Source organism: Perkinsus marinus (assembly GCF_000006405.1).
Source record: "Perkinsus marinus ATCC 50983 genomic scaffold scf_1104296944428, whole genome shotgun sequence".
Lineage (NCBI taxonomy): Eukaryota > Perkinsozoa > Perkinsida > Perkinsidae > Perkinsus > Perkinsus marinus.
The window spans coordinates 344,446-362,439 of record NW_003211397.1 but is presented as its reverse complement, the minus strand read 5'-3'; the positions used below and the strand labels follow the sequence as shown (position 1 = coordinate 362,439).

At 43.8% G+C, this 17,994-nt stretch overlaps 8 protein-coding genes and 1 non-coding gene across 9 annotated transcripts in view; 5 read left to right on the top strand and 4 right to left on the bottom strand.

Annotated features, from left to right (window-relative positions):
- Positions 1-2,043, top strand: part of Pmar_PMAR019141 (hydroxyproline-rich glycoprotein precursor, putative) — a gene marked incomplete at both ends in the record, with an annotated part of 2,266 nt that extends 223 nt beyond the window's left edge. Inside the window, 6 exons of the mRNA XM_002780195.1 lie at positions 124-184; positions 233-344; positions 1,291-1,400; positions 1,449-1,500; positions 1,555-1,604; positions 1,980-2,043. Coding sequence (XP_002780241.1) covers positions 124-184; positions 233-344; positions 1,291-1,400; positions 1,449-1,500; positions 1,555-1,604; positions 1,980-2,043 — 449 coding nt within the window. The remainder of the gene's footprint in view (positions 1-123; positions 185-232; positions 345-1,290; positions 1,401-1,448; positions 1,501-1,554; positions 1,605-1,979) is intronic.
- Positions 2,044-3,040: 997 nt separating this feature from the next.
- On the top strand, positions 3,041-3,507 carry Pmar_PMAR019140 (40S ribosomal protein S25, putative). The gene is made up of 3 exons (XM_002780194.1): positions 3,041-3,147; positions 3,193-3,309; positions 3,358-3,507. Exons 1-3 carry the CDS (start codon positions 3,055-3,057, stop codon positions 3,472-3,474), a joined length of 327 nt encoding a protein of 108 aa, XP_002780240.1. The 5' UTR covers positions 3,041-3,054; the 3' UTR covers positions 3,475-3,507.
- A 1,064-nt stretch (positions 3,508-4,571) lies between these two features.
- On the bottom strand, positions 4,572-5,206 carry Pmar_PMAR019139 (hypothetical protein; the record flags this gene model as incomplete). Its single annotated transcript, XM_002780193.1, has 5 exons — positions 4,572-4,635; positions 4,683-4,790; positions 4,840-4,992; positions 5,040-5,082; positions 5,131-5,206. The coding sequence occupies 5 exons, from the start codon at positions 5,204-5,206 to the stop codon at positions 4,572-4,574; spliced, it is 444 nt and encodes a 147-aa protein (XP_002780239.1).
- Positions 5,207-5,276: 70 nt separating this feature from the next.
- Pmar_PMAR019138 (guanylyl cyclase, putative) lies at positions 5,277-6,933 on the bottom strand (the record flags this gene model as incomplete). The annotated part of the gene is made up of 6 exons (XM_002780192.1): positions 5,277-5,336; positions 5,678-5,816; positions 5,862-5,944; positions 6,379-6,576; positions 6,627-6,764; positions 6,844-6,933. The coding sequence occupies 6 exons, from the start codon at positions 6,931-6,933 to the stop codon at positions 5,277-5,279; spliced, it is 708 nt and encodes a 235-aa protein (XP_002780238.1).
- Positions 6,934-7,744: 811 nt separating this feature from the next.
- Positions 7,745-8,086, bottom strand: Pmar_PMAR019137 (hypothetical protein; the record flags this gene model as incomplete). Its single annotated transcript, XM_002780191.1, has 2 exons — positions 7,745-7,798; positions 7,976-8,086. 2 exons carry the CDS (start codon positions 8,084-8,086, stop codon positions 7,745-7,747), a joined length of 165 nt encoding a protein of 54 aa, XP_002780237.1.
- A 1,385-nt stretch (positions 8,087-9,471) lies between these two features.
- Positions 9,472-11,513, bottom strand: Pmar_PMAR019136 (conserved hypothetical protein; the record flags this gene model as incomplete). Its single annotated transcript, XM_002780190.1, has 9 exons — positions 9,472-9,619; positions 9,734-9,840; positions 10,268-10,387; positions 10,435-10,594; positions 10,642-10,741; positions 10,786-10,840; positions 10,949-11,084; positions 11,326-11,412; positions 11,458-11,513. The coding sequence occupies 9 exons, from the start codon at positions 11,511-11,513 to the stop codon at positions 9,472-9,474; spliced, it is 969 nt and encodes a 322-aa protein (XP_002780236.1).
- A 1,590-nt stretch (positions 11,514-13,103) lies between these two features.
- Pmar_PMAR019135 (hypothetical protein) lies at positions 13,104-15,064 on the top strand (the record flags this gene model as incomplete). Its single annotated transcript, XM_002780189.1, has 5 exons — positions 13,104-13,181; positions 13,448-13,534; positions 13,867-13,929; positions 14,732-14,863; positions 14,906-15,064. The coding sequence occupies 5 exons, from the start codon at positions 13,104-13,106 to the stop codon at positions 15,062-15,064; spliced, it is 519 nt and encodes a 172-aa protein (XP_002780235.1).
- A 1,279-nt stretch (positions 15,065-16,343) lies between these two features.
- On the top strand, positions 16,344-16,415 carry Pmar_PMAR019134. The gene has a single exon. It is a non-coding gene; the product is annotated as a tRNA-Pro (tRNA).
- An 847-nt stretch (positions 16,416-17,262) lies between these two features.
- Pmar_PMAR019133 (hypothetical protein) lies at positions 17,263-17,934 on the top strand (the record flags this gene model as incomplete). Its single annotated transcript, XM_002780188.1, has 2 exons — positions 17,263-17,364; positions 17,413-17,934. The coding sequence occupies 2 exons, from the start codon at positions 17,263-17,265 to the stop codon at positions 17,932-17,934; spliced, it is 624 nt and encodes a 207-aa protein (XP_002780234.1).
- Between the last annotated feature and the right edge of the window lie 60 nt (positions 17,935-17,994).

Genomic DNA, 17,994 nt, shown 5'->3' with positions numbered 1-17,994 from the left:
TTCTATGATCAGGGACTGGGCAAAGGACTCGGATGAGAATCGGCATAGAAGGGGTAGGAGGTGGGTTCGATTCCTAGGAGGGGCTTTTTTATAAATCAATTGTGACTTTGTTGGGACTTTCAGGGCCAATCTCAGCGCTGCCGAGAATTGAAGATAAGAATATTGAAGTCGACGAAAAGCAAAGGTAGATTCGGACTTTTTGTGATATATATGATATCGTGTGAAAGTTTAGAGTAGAGAGCGAGGTCAAAAAGAGGTTGGATAATTTCGTGGCGAGTGACGATTTTAAGAAGCGATTGGATGCAGAGAAGCAGAAGGAGAGGGCGAAAGCTCTTGAGAAAGTTGTATGAGGGAATTCGTGGAAATTTTAATGTGAAAGGGAGATTCGTAAACCGAGACGCGACTCTCACTATCTATACTAGGCCTTCGTGACGAAGGGGCGGAGCTCACTGAGTCCACATCGTGGACTCAATCAATGAATTTACATAGGTCCCCGGTTCGATCCCCGGGTAAGACATTTCTCCGTCATTAACGTTTTTCGTGCATATCTCTTCGAGCTGTTCGCATAATCGAGTTTTCTGATTTTTTCCAACACCTCCGCATATAGAGGAGTCCTCTAATATATCTGAAAGCCTCCCACGCTCCGTAGTCTAGCCAGAATAAATCTGCACGCACGCACGCACAACGCGAAAGCGCCTCTTGTTGCGGTATAATTTTGCTCGAGAGTCTTTGATTTTTTGTCGATGAGTCATCATTTTGCATCAGTGGAGTATTTTCCCCAGTGTGAGAAGGAATGCACATGGTCAACTACATGTGTTGGTGACGATATGAAAATTATGAGAAATTCTTTAGAAGTGATGAACTCCTGAGCTCAGCTGAGGAAACAAAGCATATATTCCAGAAAAGTAATTTTCTAGAGTTTGATATGCGCGACTTCTCGATTTCAGTTTCGGAGGTATATATAAGAATTTTGGGTGTAAAAAAGTAGATTTAAAAATCGATGCAGTTGGGGGAAGAATTAATACTTTCGAGCTAGATGGATATAATCGTGCGCGAAAAAACACATCTTCAACGAATTCTTCCACAAATTCTTATTACATGCATATTTCAGCACATGTCGCTTCTACGCGTTGCTTCCCACTTATCAATTCTAAACGCCTCTCGTAGATGATAATATGCAACCTTTACCGTTATGTTCTTTCACCGAGGCGACTCTGTTGTATGTCGTCGTCACCACCACCACTACACTATCTAATAGGAATTGAGCGTTTTAGATATCGCGTGTGGTAGGTGCTCGAGATCGCCTCTGAAAAACGGCAGTTGATTGCTGAATTTAAATCCAAGTTGGAAGAAAAACAACGTAGTAGTGATGAGCTCGAGAAAATTATGGAGGACAACGCGTAGGTGTAGTAAGGAGTTTGAGGGGAGAGGAATGTCATGTTTTGTAGTCGTCGGGCAAAGGAAGAGCAACAACGTTTGGCAGCAGAAGCGGCAAGTCGGGTAAAAAAATCCGATAAGTGAATTTTTCACCCAATTATGTTTTTGTTGTTTTAGAGAGAAGAACGAGTCCGTGAGCTGAGGAGGATCGAGATGGAGAGAAACCGGTAAGAATAGCGCGGCCAGTGTTAGAGGAATATATCTTCGCTTTATTCATCTGAGCTTAGCAGTTCTCTCACTAGTTTAGTGAGACAGAGAATTTCTCAGAGTTTTCATATTGTCACCAACGTATGTAGCTGACCATGTGTATATTCCCCCCGAAAGGATGGGGAAAATATGTGTTGGTGACAAGGTGAAAGTTTTGAGAGAAAATTCAGGAAATGCGTTTTCATCAGCGGAGTTTCACGACCTGTTTTACGTGAAGTGGTGAAAGAGGCGATTTTCGCGGTGATATGCAGTAGTCGTGAAATATGTTTTTCATATCACTAGGGTGGTGAAACTCCATTGTTATTATCGGGGGTATATATATTTTCTATCCTCAGACGGAAACGTGTCGAGGAACTCCAACAAGAGAAGACGAGGGAAGGGGATGAATTCATTTTCTAATATTTTCATCTGTTACTATTGTTGAGTTACGTGAGTGAGGGTATGTAGATTATAAAAGTTCCACGAGAAAAGGAAACAACGTCAGAGGGGTGTCGTACAACATCCAAGGAAGACAAATTGAATTGTAAACCCGAAACCGGACAAGGCAACCAGAAACCCGAACTGTTATACGGGTGAAATCTGTAATCAAAGGCAACCAGAAACCCGAACTGTTATACAGGTGAAAGCTGTCACCTAAGGCAACTAGAAACCCGAACTGTTATACGGGTGAAAGCTGTAACCAAAGGCAACCAGAAACCCGAACTGCTGAGAGTGAACGACAAACCTCATTGAATATTGTCGTTATTTTCTGTATTTTGTAATTTAACCACCTCAGGGGCATGTGGAAGCGACACCGAAGTTTACGTTAACTCTCATGAAAGCGTTTGTCAAGTCAGTTCGATGCGGAGATGAAAATGTGAAATGTAGTTCGATAATCGATTTCTCGTATAACTAGGTTCGTCCTAGTAAACCACACTGTCGGCATTCGTTGATAGTATTAAGTCGATTTGCTACTATCACCGTTGATGTTGTTAGTAATGGACTCATCGGCAACTCAATAATAACTTATTATTAAGTTGCCGACTAGTCCATATGGAAAGGCAGTTTACGAAATGCCAAGCTGTAAAGCATAGACATCACACTGTGTTCGATGTTCTTCACAACCGATTAAAGTCGATTATCATTATTATGCCATTGAAAAGAATCGCTTCGCTCCGCTCATTGAGTTTGCGTACGAACGTAGCTCGGCCTTCACAAGAGACTGCTTCGAACCTTTCATCGTTTTGGCACTTGTTGCTGAGCGCGAAGTCTTCTACTGCGACTTTCCTCTAAATACACCTGCTATGAAAGGCTGCAGCGCTCCGCTGTGCTGATGAATGTAAAAAGCGGACGCCCAAGCGATCGATTTGTGTACAGCTAATTTGGCATTCACACTCGGTGCATCGCAAGCAGGTCTGTTTCGTCGTCAGTATGGGACCTAAGATTCAAAAGTCAAAGGAGGCCAAGGCTAAGGCCGCTATGGCCGGTGGCAAGGGCAAGAAGAAGAAGTGGTCTAAGGGAAAGGTAATACCACATTTCTCTCAAATCGTGCTGATTGATATGGTATAGGTGCAAGAGAAGCTGAATAACGCTGTCTGCTGGGATAAGGCAACTGTTGCTAAGCTCCAGAAGGAGATCCCCAAGGCCAAGCTGATCACCCCTGCTATCGTTTCTGAGCGTATCAAGGTAGGGTTGATAATAATCTTCTTGCTGTTGATGATATCCATTTTGCAGGTCAACGGCTCTTTGGCTCGTCAAGCCCTCCGTATGTTGGAGAGTACTGGTCAGATCTCGCGGGTCGGAGTACCTCACTCTCGTGCTCTCATCTACACCAGGAAGATCGTTGCTTAAACCAAGCCTTGATCGATTCGGGTGGTTGAAACGGAACTCTTGCTTGCTTCTGGAGAATCTTCGTAGTGTTGAGTGTTTTATGGTATTGCTTTAATAAGGGGTAGCTTAAATGGTTTAGAATGGGCGGGGGAGCTCCCTTCGATTCGTCCTCTTGAAATGCTCTGTTATTGGCTTGAGTGAGTAACCCGGACGGTTGTGTGATGAACATTACTACCGCTCCCCTTGTGTGCAACGCAAGCTGTTCTCTTGTATGTAACTCTCTTTCCATCTCTCTTTTTTGGCTGGTAAAGTGAACTGATTAGCATATGGAGAGGCCTTGAGGAGAATAACGAGGGCAGTGACTTGGGGTAATCTGACTGAATCGACGATTCTTTATGTACGATATCGTTGATAGAAGTCGCCATCAATGTAGGCTGATAGAGACCTATAAGCGACGCCATGGAAGTGTTGGGGATATGTCAGTTCAAAATTTCCGAGTAACGGTCGTTTGAATGTGGAGGCTTTCCCTGACACGACCAGAGGTATATCCAAGGACATTGGGGGGTTGCTTGCGAGCACACGGAATCTCTATACGAGTAGAGTAACGATGGGCAAGTGAGGCGGCGGCCTAGTACAGGGAAAACTCGGCGTTTGAATAAAATGCTAGAATGCGGCGGCTACCAACATCGAACTGCTTGTCACTTAATAACCCAACAAAAGACCTTGCCAGGGTTCGAACCGACAACCTACTCATCTTCAAGCAGCCGCTCTACCACTAGGCTGCATCGACACACAATTCAATTGGCAAGTAGTTTAAAAGCGATAGTCCAGATCTAGAGGGCAACAGCCGAACAGACATGTTCCCAAATACCGGATCAACGCGCACTATACATGATATGGGAAGATCTTCCTCCGTTACGAAAAGCGGCGGTACTACGAATTACCCGTTTGTCAATGCTCTTTTAACTTTCAATGTCATCAACCAAGGGGCATGCCATAACAAATTCCGTATAACTACTGTTAACGCAAGAGTGATGATGATACAACAAAGTGGTGAATACCTTCACATGTCTACACTACGAATCACCCATTAGCGATAACAATAACAACAACAATAATCATGGAAGCTCCCTAGCACCACTCCACGTAGCAGGGGCCTTCTTATCATACCGCTTCATGTACCTCGATAAGCAACTATCATACGCTGCCACTTCGACTCACTTTAGCACCTCTTCAATGAGGCACTAGGCCCGTCAACATACCCTTCCGAGGCAAGCATCTGCTCGGTAATGTTGAACATAGAGTACGCCACCTCCCACTCGCCCGACTCATAGTTCCTGTGCAGATTACCATGCAACTCACCAACTTCATCCGGAAATGTGCTACCTTAGTGCCATTCGGAACTTGTCAAAAAACTCTTCAGTGAAGACCTTACGCATCTGTACGATATCCGCGTCGCTTTCGAACAGATCTCCAACACAATACGACGACAACAACTTGTTAGCCTTCCGAGTCGCTCGCCCTTGTCGTGCTCGAGATCTACTACCAAAAACATACCCAAGTTCCCCAAGGCAAGAAGAGCTCACCGCTGAGGACTCGAGGCGCCATTCTCCCCACTCGCCTTAGCAGCTGAGGAGAACACTATGTGCAATAACTACACTGGGAAATGGCTAGTACATGTGATTCCCACCACTGGGAGGTCTTCATAGACGATATCAAGAGTGTATAGGCCCATGCTGGAGCCATTGATCATAACTCGATCAATCAAACGGCAATTACTGACACGAAAAAAAATCAAGAAGGAATTTTTTTCGTTTTTTTTGCTACTCCTGAACACTCTCGTTACAAGACTCCACCACAGCTCCCGAGAAAAGCATACAAACCTGAGAGTAAATATGCAAACTACATCAGAGAAATTTCGATATACGATGATGCAGATAACTGTGGCATTCCAAGACAGGTTGCAGAAATGGCATTCCCTAGGGTTTGATAGCACTGGGAAAAATGTTACCAATGTGATGACATTCACATGGGAAACTGATCGAAAAATTTGGAAAATTCAAAACAAGTTCTCCTCGGGAACATTATAGGTTTCTGGATGATTTCCTCTTCCAAAAATAATTACAATTGAACTCCCCCCCCCCAAGATTCGAACAGGAGACCTTACGCTTCCCAAACAGGAATCGGCCCCATTACACTAAACAGACTCTACAACACCACTCACCCCGTATTCCTTGGTAGCAGCCTCGAGCGAGCCGGCCAGATTAACGTTAGGGGACAGATAACTGGCATCTATCTTAAACTCAGACCCAATCGCCCCTTCGATCGCCCATCCACAATGCATACCAAATCCCATGCGGACTCTGCAGGGAAGCAGCAGCAACAACAACATCATCTCCAGAGCTTACCGATAGTTCTCTAGTCGCGTTCGCAGTCCTGGATGCTCTCTGTACTCGTACAGAACTGGACTCTTGTTTACTGCGGCTACCACCTATATGCGATTTTGGAAGAATATATCTTCGCTTTCCTCAGAAGGGTTCAAAAAACCCATAAAAATTTCATCACAATTTTCATATTTTTCCTCATTACAGTGTGTTCGATTTTGATACTCCAAACAGGTGGGTCTATCACTCCGACACCCCCACAAGTGAAACGGTGATCGATATAGAGCTATCGGCTATTTATTTAGTTCTCAAATCTAATCAGCCTTATTATGTGAAGGTTTGTTTGCGAAATTATGCGCATTGGAAATGATATGCACTCGTCTCCGGTTGGACTATCAAAATCGAACACACTATACATATTTGGAAGAATAGGTCCTACGTGTTTTAAAAGTGTTCCGAAGCCGATAAAAAATTTCATCACAATTTTCATATTGTCACCAACACATACATGTAGTTGACCATGTGCATTTTCCCAGCTCACCTTAACAAAAGACATCACCGCCATGTCGCACATTTTTTTCCTAAGCTCAGCATCGTCCTCGGGTAAGCGCCACACCAACTGAACAGCAAACGTCTCCTCAGCAACCACTACCAACTTCCTCACCAAAAACGCATCGCCGATGTTCTTATTTGCAGCGCCGTGAAATTCATCCACAATTCCATGCACAATTTTTCCAATCTGAATACATTTACAAACTCTTTCAAAATACCCTCGCCAGCCGCTCTCACCTGGTTTACAAAAACCATAACTTTGTCGTTCAACACCTCAGTTGCGTCCGTGAAATTGCGTATGTCGCAAAACCCAAAAACTGCATCTACTTTTTTCCCCGGAATCATCGCATTCACCCCGGCCGACCTTTCTGCGGCCTGTCAAGATAAAGAATGAAAAATTTCCAATACTCTAGCTGGGAGTATTAGAAAACACTCACGAATAGATTCAGCTCACCTGCATATTTTTTCCGATGATTTCAGCACCAGCTTCGCCGAATCCCAAGGCTAGTAAACTGCCGATTTTTATAATAGTTTTCTCCAACATCACCGTTTCCAGAGGCCTACAATAAAACATCACCTATTCATCAAATGAGCTCTCCTCTTTACTCGTGACTCGAATCACTAGTCTTCGCATTTTGAAACTGATACAAAAACCGTAAAATCGCCGCCCCCGCCCGGGGGAGCCACTCACTGTAACAATGTCCCACATTTTCGACAGACCTTTTCGCGATTGCCTTGCAACCTCTTTAGCCTTCAGCGTTTCTTCTTTTCTAAATTCCTCGTCACCTAACCAGCTCAGTGTAGCAATAAAGCTCGTGGCGCGTGACGGATTCAGTGTGGGAATAAATAGATGGGGACGTCGGCACGAGAGGGGCGACCGCATCTAGTGGCCACCCCTCTCCCGTTTCCCTCTCTCCGAGTGAGGTGGTGCGGGAAGGACACGAGGGATGGGTTGAATAAATAAAACGAGTAAGGCTTTAATTTCAGTGTGGGAATGAATGTTTGGTTTCCTCGACTGAGCTCGTAAATTTCCAAAACTACATTATGAAAATCCACATATTATTTTGGGTAGAAGTGTACCAAAATTTCACCAACACATGTAGTTGACCATGTGCATATACAATCTCACTCTCGATCAGTGTTGGAAAATATACATATACTCAACCACATGTGTTGATAGCAATGTGAAAATTCTGAGGAAATTTCTGGAAATTCTCCTAGATTTTTGCACATTTCTACGGCAATTCTCTTCAAAAACTCCTGTGGAAAAAACTCATTGGCATGATGAAAGTAGACGCAATTTAAACGGCTGAAACTGATCACTCGAGACCTAATGTGCAGCGATGCGAGTCTAACTAAGCCGTGTTGTCGTAGTAGGCGTTGGACTTCAAACTCACAAATTCTCGCAGCTGAGAAAAGTGTGCATATTTTCCAACACTACTCCCCCCCCCTCACCCAGCATCGTTGCCATCAAAGGGTTGTCTCTAATACGAGTCAGTTTCACCATCATCCGCTCTATCGGTCCCAACACCAACATCTACCATATAGTGCATCTAGGTCGTTACTCACAAGTGTGAAGCGCTCACATTGGCATCTCTCGAAAAGAATATCGCCCCTGTTCCCAGGACTAGACAAATGAAGACGGTTTGGAACATATTCAAAACAGCAGCCCAATACGCCTTCGCACGCTCGTCCATGACGAACTGGGAAAGGCGTGGTACAGCGTCGTCGCGGAATATTTGCAGAAATTACTATAAAATAAGTATTGAAATTCTCCGGATCTGTCGGCTTGCGTAACAATGGTAGAACTGCAGTGCGCTCATTAAAGCGAAGATCCCCTGGACATGCTATGTCGGCAATTAACGAAACTCCTCGTACCTGAGGGACGCTGATATTTCTGATGAAAAAATAGTAAAATCGAATTAAACCGTGATGCACTTGGCAGATGAAATGTCAATCTCGATTGGTAAAGTGTACAAGGAATACTTCGAAACTCATTTCAAGTGTTGACGCCATACAGTGGGGCAATGTTGAAATATATATGTTCACTTTCCTCAGCTGAGGCAGGAGTTTGCCCAACTACTATACGAATTAGGGTAGAAGTGTACAGAAGCCAATAAAAACGGCCTAAAAATTTTCATATTGTCATCACTAACACGTGTTGTTGACCATGTGCATATTTTTCCCCCCGCCGTCAAACTGCAGGGATGCGGAGTAAAGACACCTCACGAAAAATTATGCCAACGTTGTGGTATAATTTTTCGTATTATTATGATATTCGTATTTTTACTATTATCTGATAACCCCTTAAGAGCTCCTATCGAGTTGGCAATTTGTATTATCGTGTGTACTTCGAAGTGGATAAGTGACTTCAAAAGCAATTCTACAATCACCAACTCACCCCAATCGGGACAGCAGGATCGCCGCCACAGGCGTCCCACGGGTTAATAAGTGCTTCCACCGCTAAGTCACTGAGGTCACCCGAGTAGACCAGAAAACCATCACCATTATATGCTTCGTCGTATCTACAAAACCACTCTTACCTAGATACACGACGGCGGCGAAGCTCTACTCACTCAATGCGAATGTCCGAGAGCGATAAGTCGTCGAGGAAAGGGTTCGTCCAGCAGGGATGCGTCCCTTCAGTGTAGTATCTATTCGGAACAGCACATTATTAACCACATGTGTTGGAAGTATTGAATTCGAAACTGCATGATTGTGGTGCGCAGTAGACAAAGTTGATCGATTCACCAATATAGCTAACGGCCTGCGTTCACTTCAGCCGACGTGGATGAAGGTCTCATGCTGTCTCGAATTCAATGGCTCCACCACAGTTGGTGATGACAACATCAGAGCTGTGAGCAATTCTCATTGGTTTCCGAATATTTCCACCCGAAATATGGGAGTATAAACTCCTATAATTAGTGAGGAAACTTCTGAGCTCAGCTGAGGAAAACAAAGATATATGATTTGAAATGACAAGTTAGACCCAACCTGAACCCACCCGATCCATGCAAGATGGCTTACATATGAAGCCACGCACATCACATCGCCGCCTGGACCTGACGAGGAAGGGATTCAATTAGCGAGCACGAGCAGCGTTACAATCGCTGTCCCTAGTGTCCCCGTTGTGAGCGTAGAGGAAGTGCAGGAGCTTATCAGTATATGAGGAGCGCCGTGCGAGGGTGTCGATGCTGTGCTGGCCACTAGTGAGGCATTCGTGGACGTATCTAGATAGGACGATAAATAAAAATGCCCCACGGACGAATCGAACCGGATACCTCCAGCGTGGAAACGAGAGATTCTACCATCACACCATATAAGACGACGAGATGGAAACCTACTCTATATAAGAGGTGTATAATGAATCCACTCCATACTGCGCCGAATTAGGTACAATGTTCGTGATGGTGAACACTGGTATCATGAACAGCATGAGGAGGATCAGGATCTGCCAACATTGGAGGTTCACCACCCTAATGATATGAAAAACACCAGTGAAAGTATATTTCACGACTACTGCATATCCGAGTTTTACGCCACTTCACGTAAACGGGTAGTCGTGAAACTCCATTGATATAAAAAAGGTATATCCTCTTTACATTTAGATTCAGAGAATCCTGATCCACAGGATAGATCCTCTAACACTTTATATAACTAATTTGAAAACCTCTAAAAAAGACTAAGGTGACCCTCCTACTAGAATCGATCTAGCGAGTCACAGTGAGTGGGTGAAATGATGATAAGTGTAATGCTCTCCATAGGAGTAAGCATATCTACTGTTTGCAAATGAACATGTCCATAGAACCACACGAGAGTAAGACAACTGAGAAGTCTATGCTAAATTGGTAGGGTGATAACAACAAGGGCGAGGCTACGATGAGCTTTTGTGTTGTCTTCTCGGTCAGCTTCTTTCCAACTCGCGACTCCGGCTCGACAATTTCCTCATCTACACCGCTGATCAAGTCAAGATCGTCGTCCAGGAAATCTTCGGATATCTAAGGTTGACCAATAAAGATTCAAAACAGGCCCAAATTGAGCCCACTTCCGATTGGTCGTCCGAGGTGAAACTTTCTCCCTCCTCTTCCTCCTCTTCCTCCTCTTCCTCCTCTTCTTCCTCCACATATTCTAAAGCGAGCTCTTCCTGTTTTTGTCTATTCTTCACACGTGCTTCTCTTTGCTGAGCATCCACGAAGGCCTTGTACCTAATACGGAGGTTCATCAACTTTCTCAGTATAAATGACTTCGTTACATCTTCGCAATTCGAATAAGACGAATAAGGCGGATGATTCGAACGATTCTGCCGGCCCGAGTGCCCGCTCTGGACATTCGACCGGCCCTCGCGGCATCACCTAAACGTATAAGCATACAGGAGTGTCACTAAATTCATATTTACCTTGTCCGGCGGTTCCCGAGTCGTCACCGAAGAGATCCTCAGCTACGTAGGTGAGCTAAACGTGATACGAAAACACTAGTGAAAAAAATTATTCCACGACTACTGCATATCACCGCGAATAGAATCGCGTTTTGCACCACTTCACATATACAGTGTGACTCACATCCAGCACAAGTGATCCTGTGGCAAGACGTCCAAGAGGAAGAAGATCCCCCAAAGTAGTCTGCTTGCCGAAGGACTGTAGTATTATCTCGATGCCAAATACCACTAGACAAGCGATTGTTATCGCGTTGAAGGTTCTGAAAATGAATAAAATCAACAACAACTTGTTATGCCAGCAGTGTGGGGGGGAGGGGATATGCACATTGCCAACCACATATGTTGGAATTTCTTAGCAAATTTTTTGGGGAATTTTTCTTGATTCACCCTGTTCATCTTTCCTATTTAAAAATCGTTGTAAACTCCCGAGCTCAGTTGAGGAAAGGTGTGAACGTATATATTCCTCCAATTCCCAGTTGGCAACATGAAGCTGTCACTCACGAATCAGCATCTTGGTCGAAACACGCCATACGAATGTCATCACCAAACAAGGCGTATAAGGTGAGAATAGTCGTAGTTGCCGAGAACCTGATATCAACCCCTACACGTTGGAAACAACACCCCACAGCTCACCATGCCTTGTCTACTATAACGGAGCAAAATCTGACCCACTCGTGTTGGAGGCGCATCAGTAGGGTGCTGGAAGCTCTGAATCGGCCGAAAATGAACTTCTCCCAAAATACAGTTTTACACTCGTTAGTGCCGTTTAGGAACACGTCGGATGATTTTCAAAAGGATAGGGAACTTACTTAGTTCTGTCGAAATCCATTGTTCGCGTTGATCGTTGTTGCTTGAAATTTTCCACGGGAATTGCCATACAAAAAGATGTGGTTGAACTACAGTTTCTCAGAATAACTGGGAATAGTAAACAACTCTGGCCTGCCGCAGCCGGGGAGCTCCACCCCTCAATAATACTATTAAAAATGACAACCAAAGTTGCAAAAACCGCTCCAGAGAGCCTCCAAAAGAAGGGGTACTCAAACTATCTCGCAATCATCTTCAAAGGTGGAATGGTGGAATGGAATCACCTAACTGGCGACATTCGATAGATAGGAATATGCGGAAGTTCAATACCTGTCTCCAACATTTCGGAAATCCCAAATTCGCTCGAGTCTTGCGCACTTATAATTTCTCAACGGTATCTTCATATTCGCATTCCACCACCCCCTTCGAACCGCCAAAATAACCTTGGCGGAGAAAGTTCCCCTGCAAGCACTCAGCAACAAGAATTAACTTTGAGGCCGGGAGCCAGGCTACAACTGGGAAAGGTTACAGGAGGGAAACTCCTGATTAAAACCGTCATCCGGGTAAGAGCTGATATCCGGGTTAAGGATGTTATCCGGGTAAGAGCTGATATCCGGGTTAAGACTGTTATCCAAGGCCTCAGAAAAAAACGCCAATCGCAAGGCAAGAGCGTAACCTCCGTGAACACGTGACTGTGTGAGAGCTGAGAGGTTTCCTTAGGAAAAAAACGGAACTTCCTTAGAAAGTGCCGAACCTCCCTTAGAAAAACGCAGAGGGCGAGCGAGAACGTTTCCTTAGGATTCTTACACTCTCCTTAGAAAAATGATATAGGTCCCACCCCCTCATTGAGATGGCAAAAGGGAAGAAGAAAGCAGGCTCTTCTAAGCATGATAGGACCTCCTCATCAGAAGATCTGGAACAGGCTCGAGCGATGCTGCGTACACGGGGACTTCAAATTCATGAGGTCGGTGGGTCCAAAACAAGGTTTTAATGATGATTTTCTAATCACTTCAAGAAGTGAGTGTACTCACTTCTATTCACTTCTAGAATATGACCTCCATTATAGTAGTAAAACTATTCTTAGGATTCTTCGTGAGCGTATATTCATTCGATGTCTACGATATCTCAATTTGTGGTGAAACTATGTATATAAGTGGTAGTTACACCAACATATATGACCCTGGTCATTTTTCATGAATAGCGTATAAATCGATATCATTTTTAGGGCTAATACGTGTAATATTACATTTATTACATTTCTAAGATGTATAGTAATCAGTTCATACGTTAACCTCGTGAGTGTTCATTTGGCCTTCCTGAGGTTTCCTCGTGCTTGTGAAAGAGCTCATTCGTTTGAATTGAATTCTTAGCGGAGCGAAGCAATCCTTATTTCCCTTTTTCCCAGGTGCTACCAGATGGCAATTGCCTCTTTAGGAGCTTCGCTGTTGAGTTAAAGGGAGTTGAAACTTATCACGATGAGTTTCGACAAGAATGTTGCGATTGGCTACGAGATCACCAAGATGTGTGAGTACAGTGGAGGTTTCACCACCCTAGTGATATGAAAAACACACTAGTGAAAAACACATTTCACATTTCACTTCGTGAATAACGCGTAAAACTAATTGAGTAACAATTATTAAAAAATCACCCTAGTGATATGCAAACCACTAGTGAAAAAGATATTTTACAATTCACTTCGCAAACAAGCATACACGCCTTAATTTTACATGCAGTATTACACCACTTCACGTTAAACGGGTAGTCGTGAAACTCCTGTTAACCACTCTAAATGTCTCTCCTAGGTGTTTCCAGTTTTCAGGATTTCGTCGATTTAACGGAGGAAGGTTTCGACGATTATGAGGAATATGTAGCAAATATGCGGCAGCCGACCACGTGGGGCGGCCAGGTGAGATTAATAGCAACAACATCAACAACAAAAACATCAACAACAACAACAACAACAACAATAACAACAACAAGCAGTGTGGGAAAATATGCTCATGGTCAACCACATGTGTCGATGATAAAATGAAAATTCTGGAAGGAAATTCTGAGTAGGTATTCTCATTTCTACGAGTTCAGGTAGGAGTGTAGAAAAAAAGCCAATAAGGATTCCCAAAAATCATACTATCAGCGTTTTCATGTTAGTACCAACACACGTAGTTGATCATGTGTATGTTTCCCCCCACACTGTTGTCAACAACCAGAAGCAGTTGTCGATTCCGATCGTCTGTTCAGGTGGAGCTCACGGCTCTCTGTGGTGCTTACGGTGTTACTGCATTAGTTTTACGTGCTCAACGGGTGAGTAAGGATGGAGTTTCATCACCCTATTGATATGAAAAACTCTACTGCATATCGTCGCGAATAAAATCGCGTTTTTTCACTGAGTATTACGCCACTTCACGTAAAACGGGTGGTGAAACTCCACTGTCGAGGAGGTGATTGTCGTTTCATGAGAGGTTCGTATCATGGACCGAATCTTCGCCATAGTAGGAATTCGGTTAGTTCGTAACTTGTGATATTCTTGGAAAAAACATACACAATGTGTGCACGGTTTTGGTGCGCTGTGCGAATTGATTTTTTTTCCCGTCTCGCGAATGGTATTTATTCGGCATTTCAATGATGATAGATATTTGTTGTTTTATGATTAATTAAATCCTATTTGTTATACTCTAATTTAGCCATTGTTCATAACTATTAGTACCATTATTGTCCCTCTGGGAGGTCTTCATATTCCATATCATAGGTTTGTTACGGGATCATGTGTAAGGAAGTTTATTTCACGTTTACTAATGCAGTTCTTTTTTCCTCAATTTTATCTCTTCGTTTATAATTATCAACATAGTCGTTGTTCTGTGAACATGGCACAATGAACGTATGTATATGCTACAGTGTGTTCGATTTTCATACTCCAAACAGGTGGGTCTATCACTCCTACCCCTCCCCACAAGTGAAACGGTGATCGATATAGAGCTATCGGCTATTTATTTAGTTCTCAAATCTAATCAGCCTTATTATGTGAAAGTTTGTTTGTGAAATTATGCGTATTGGAAATGATATGCACTTTTCTCCGGTTGGACTATCAAAATCGAACACACTATAGGTTCACTATGAGATCAAATACAAGGAAGTGGACGCAGAGACCACTCAGTGTATTCTGCTGTCTTATCATGATGGAGAGCACTATAATGCAGTCCTATGGGAAGACGATGAACGACTACGGACTCTGGCTGAAGTAAGTGCCGGACCCGGGAATTGAACCCAGGACCTCGTCTAGGTTCGTGAATGCTTCTCCTCAACGGGTGAAGATAAATGGGCTGAAAAGAAGAAGAAGCAAAAGTCGAAAAATAAACGAAAAAAGGCGGGGAAGAAATCCCGTGAGAAGGACGATGAGGAACAGAAGCAATGTGGAGAAGCGCATCTGGTTCGTGTGTGAATTGGTTCAAGTTTCTTCGTTTACTTTGATATTGTAGTTTTCTAGTATTTTATAGTCCTCAGATAGGTGGTAGTTTTTTAGTATGGAATCTCTCTTATGAAGTCAATGATATTTCATGTATTGCGGTGCATAGATTATTGTGGCGCGCGCAGTACGTCTTTGCATTAGCTATATACGGTTACGATGATTGTTCCTCCAGCATATCTATAGTGCTAGTGTTAGCCTCAGCGGTTACCACATCTCCTCGTAGGAGAGTGGAGTTTCACGACTACCCGTTTTACGTGAAGTGGTGTAAAACGCGATTTTATTCGCGGTGATATGCAGTAGTCGTGAAATATATTTTTCATATCACTAGAGTGGAAATCGAATATATATTTTTTACTTTATTCCGTTAATTATATTATTTTTTATGAATAATAAACCAAATTATATTTGCTGATATTATTAATCCTCTTCTTGCGCAGCACCCCTTCAACCAGGCGAGTAATAGCCAGTATAGAGGTTTAGCTGCAGGCTCAGTCACTGCTGTCTGAGCCTGCAGTATGACAGTGTGTTATGAAACGGCAGAGTCCTAAAAGTATCATACTTCATATTATTCGTAGTTGTGGCTCGACGGAGTTTCACCCGTTTAAGGTGATACTCTATGTGAAAAACGCGTTATTCGCGATATGAAGTGAATTAGAAAAGCACTCTGTGAATTACACCCCGGACAACTCACCCCATATCACGTAAAACACATCACGTATTCAACATCACGTCATTCGCTGCTCACATGTGTTTTTTTCGGGAAGCAAGATGAAGCTTGTGTTTCTCATTAGTGTTTTTTTCTTCATATCATGGGTGAAGCTCTAATGTTGTCGTCTCGAGGGTTGATTATACTCCAGCGGTTGGGCCCAGTATTAGTACAGCGATCTTGGGTTGGTATCTCGTCTACTACGGTGATTGCCTGTACGTCATGTCGTCGGAAGTGCAGCACTACGACTGAGGAGCAGAAGTATGGTGAATCGAAGGAATTAGGGAATTCGACGAGTAATACTGTTGTGGGGAACTTCGTGGCGTGCTCAATGATGTCTAAACTTATCATGTATTATTGAATTCTCCTTCGCACCCTATGGTTTCTGTCGATCAGCTGGTCCGTAATTTTGATATATTGAGGGAGCCCAAGTCGTTGAGTATTGTATGTGATCGGTGGTTTTGCTGGAAGAATTTAAGATGGTTTTGGTATCATATTGTATGCACAGTATTGGACACAGCGTTTTGGTAGTTTGTGGTGAATATCGGCTGTGTGGTCTAGTGGTATGATTCTCGCTTTGGGTGCGAGAGGCCCCGAGTTCGATTCTCGGCTCAGCCCTATTTTTCTTGCGTTTTTTTTCTCCATATGCGGTCGCTGTAAGCAGTTCCGATCGCCATGGCGGATCTAACACAGACTTCATCAACACTACAGTGTCACTTTCAGGCGGCGGTTCCTTTCGAATGCAAGCTTGTCTAGTGAAGAAGAGTATCTCCTGAGAGAATGTATCTGTACTCGGGTATCTATCCTTTTCAGAGTTCATTATAATGTAGTAGTAATTGGACTGGTCACCAGACTGTGTTCGCTGTGCGCTGGAGGAACAAGGGGCAAACTAACACGCTATATCTACTTCAAACAACCTCAGCGGGGTATATTTATGGGATACGTAGGCAAGTAGTATAATAGGATATATATTTAACATCATTGGGGCGCATTTGTGATCTAACAAGGAGGTCCTCGTTAGTCTTATTCCTCAACTTTACTCAGAGAGTTGCCAGCATTCGCCAGGAAAGTTTCATGAACATTTTGATCTTCTACATGGTTCACACGGATATAAACTCGACGGCTACGTCGATGTGCGTCGTAACACTCCATTATATCTTATACGTATACTTACCCTGTCGAGTTGTAGTGATTTATTCTCATTGCTTGACGCTAGCTATAGAGGATGGGCACATGAGCAGTCTACGTTGCTTCATCTCTGAGATCTTCTCGTAGTTACGGAAGTCAAAATTCCTTGTCCAGCTCATGAGTTCTCATAGGATGGGCATACATGCAGTTACGGGGCGTAAGTGGTGGAGGACGCTCACGGTTTCGGAAGTCGTACCGTAAAAGGAAAGCATTCCCTCCCTTCCCCTGAATAGCGACAACAGCCGACGGTTTTTGTTAGTTGTGGCATTCCTGTTTTATGTTTTCTTCATTCACCGGTGGAGACCAATTCGATGCAATATTCTCAGAGTCCGATGTAGACATCTCTGCCCTATCTACTGAGTCAACAGCTTCAGCACTAGTGAGTTATCAGCTTCGCTCCGCCTTTTTTGATTGTTTCATTTGTCAGAAATCCGCCTGTTTTCACTACTCTCGTAAAGCCTTCACGGAAGCCCTAGCTGTTCTCGATCGAGTACCGCATCCCTGGCCAGACCTGGTGGTTATAGCTCGCTATCTGACTCAGCTAGCGATCGAGCCGATCAACGCTGATGAGTTTGTTGGTCCTTTGGTCGCCCTCCATCAGAAGGGCAAAAGTCCCCTCGCCTCATACTACCTAGCCCGGCACTACCATGCTACCTGTCGTTATATAGAGGCATTGACGATTATTAGAGAGGCCCTCGCTGCGGACCATATACTGTCATCCCGATATCAGCATCGCTTCGCTGAGCTCACGGCACTTTGTTTGACTGACCAGGCTTTGTGTATTCCCGATCCTGTGGTGGCTCGAAAGACTCTCTTGAATGCTGTTGAAGCCGATCCGAACTGTTGCCCGGCCCTTTATAACCTAGCGGTCATCACCACTGATCCTGTTGAAGCTTCTCAGCTTTACTTGAGGTTCTCGAAATTGATCCGAACCACGTTCAGCGCTTAACAATGTAGCTATTTTACGAAGGAAGTTGGGCATGTTGAAGATGCCATTGTAGCGTTCCGA

What these genes read in the sequence shown, in the direction of transcription:
- Pmar_PMAR019140 (XM_002780194.1), top strand. Translation starts at nt 3,055, where the DNA reads ATGGGACCTAAGATTCAAAAGTCAAAGGAGGCCAAGGCTAAGGCCGCT. An exon ending in AGAAGTGGTCTAAGGGAAAG is followed by an intron (nt 3,148 to 3,192) that starts GTAATACCACAT and finishes GATATGGTATAG; the next exon opens with GTGCAAGAGAAGCTGAATAA. An exon ending in TCGTTTCTGAGCGTATCAAG is followed by an intron (nt 3,310 to 3,357) that starts GTAGGGTTGATA and finishes TCCATTTTGCAG; the next exon opens with GTCAACGGCTCTTTGGCTCG.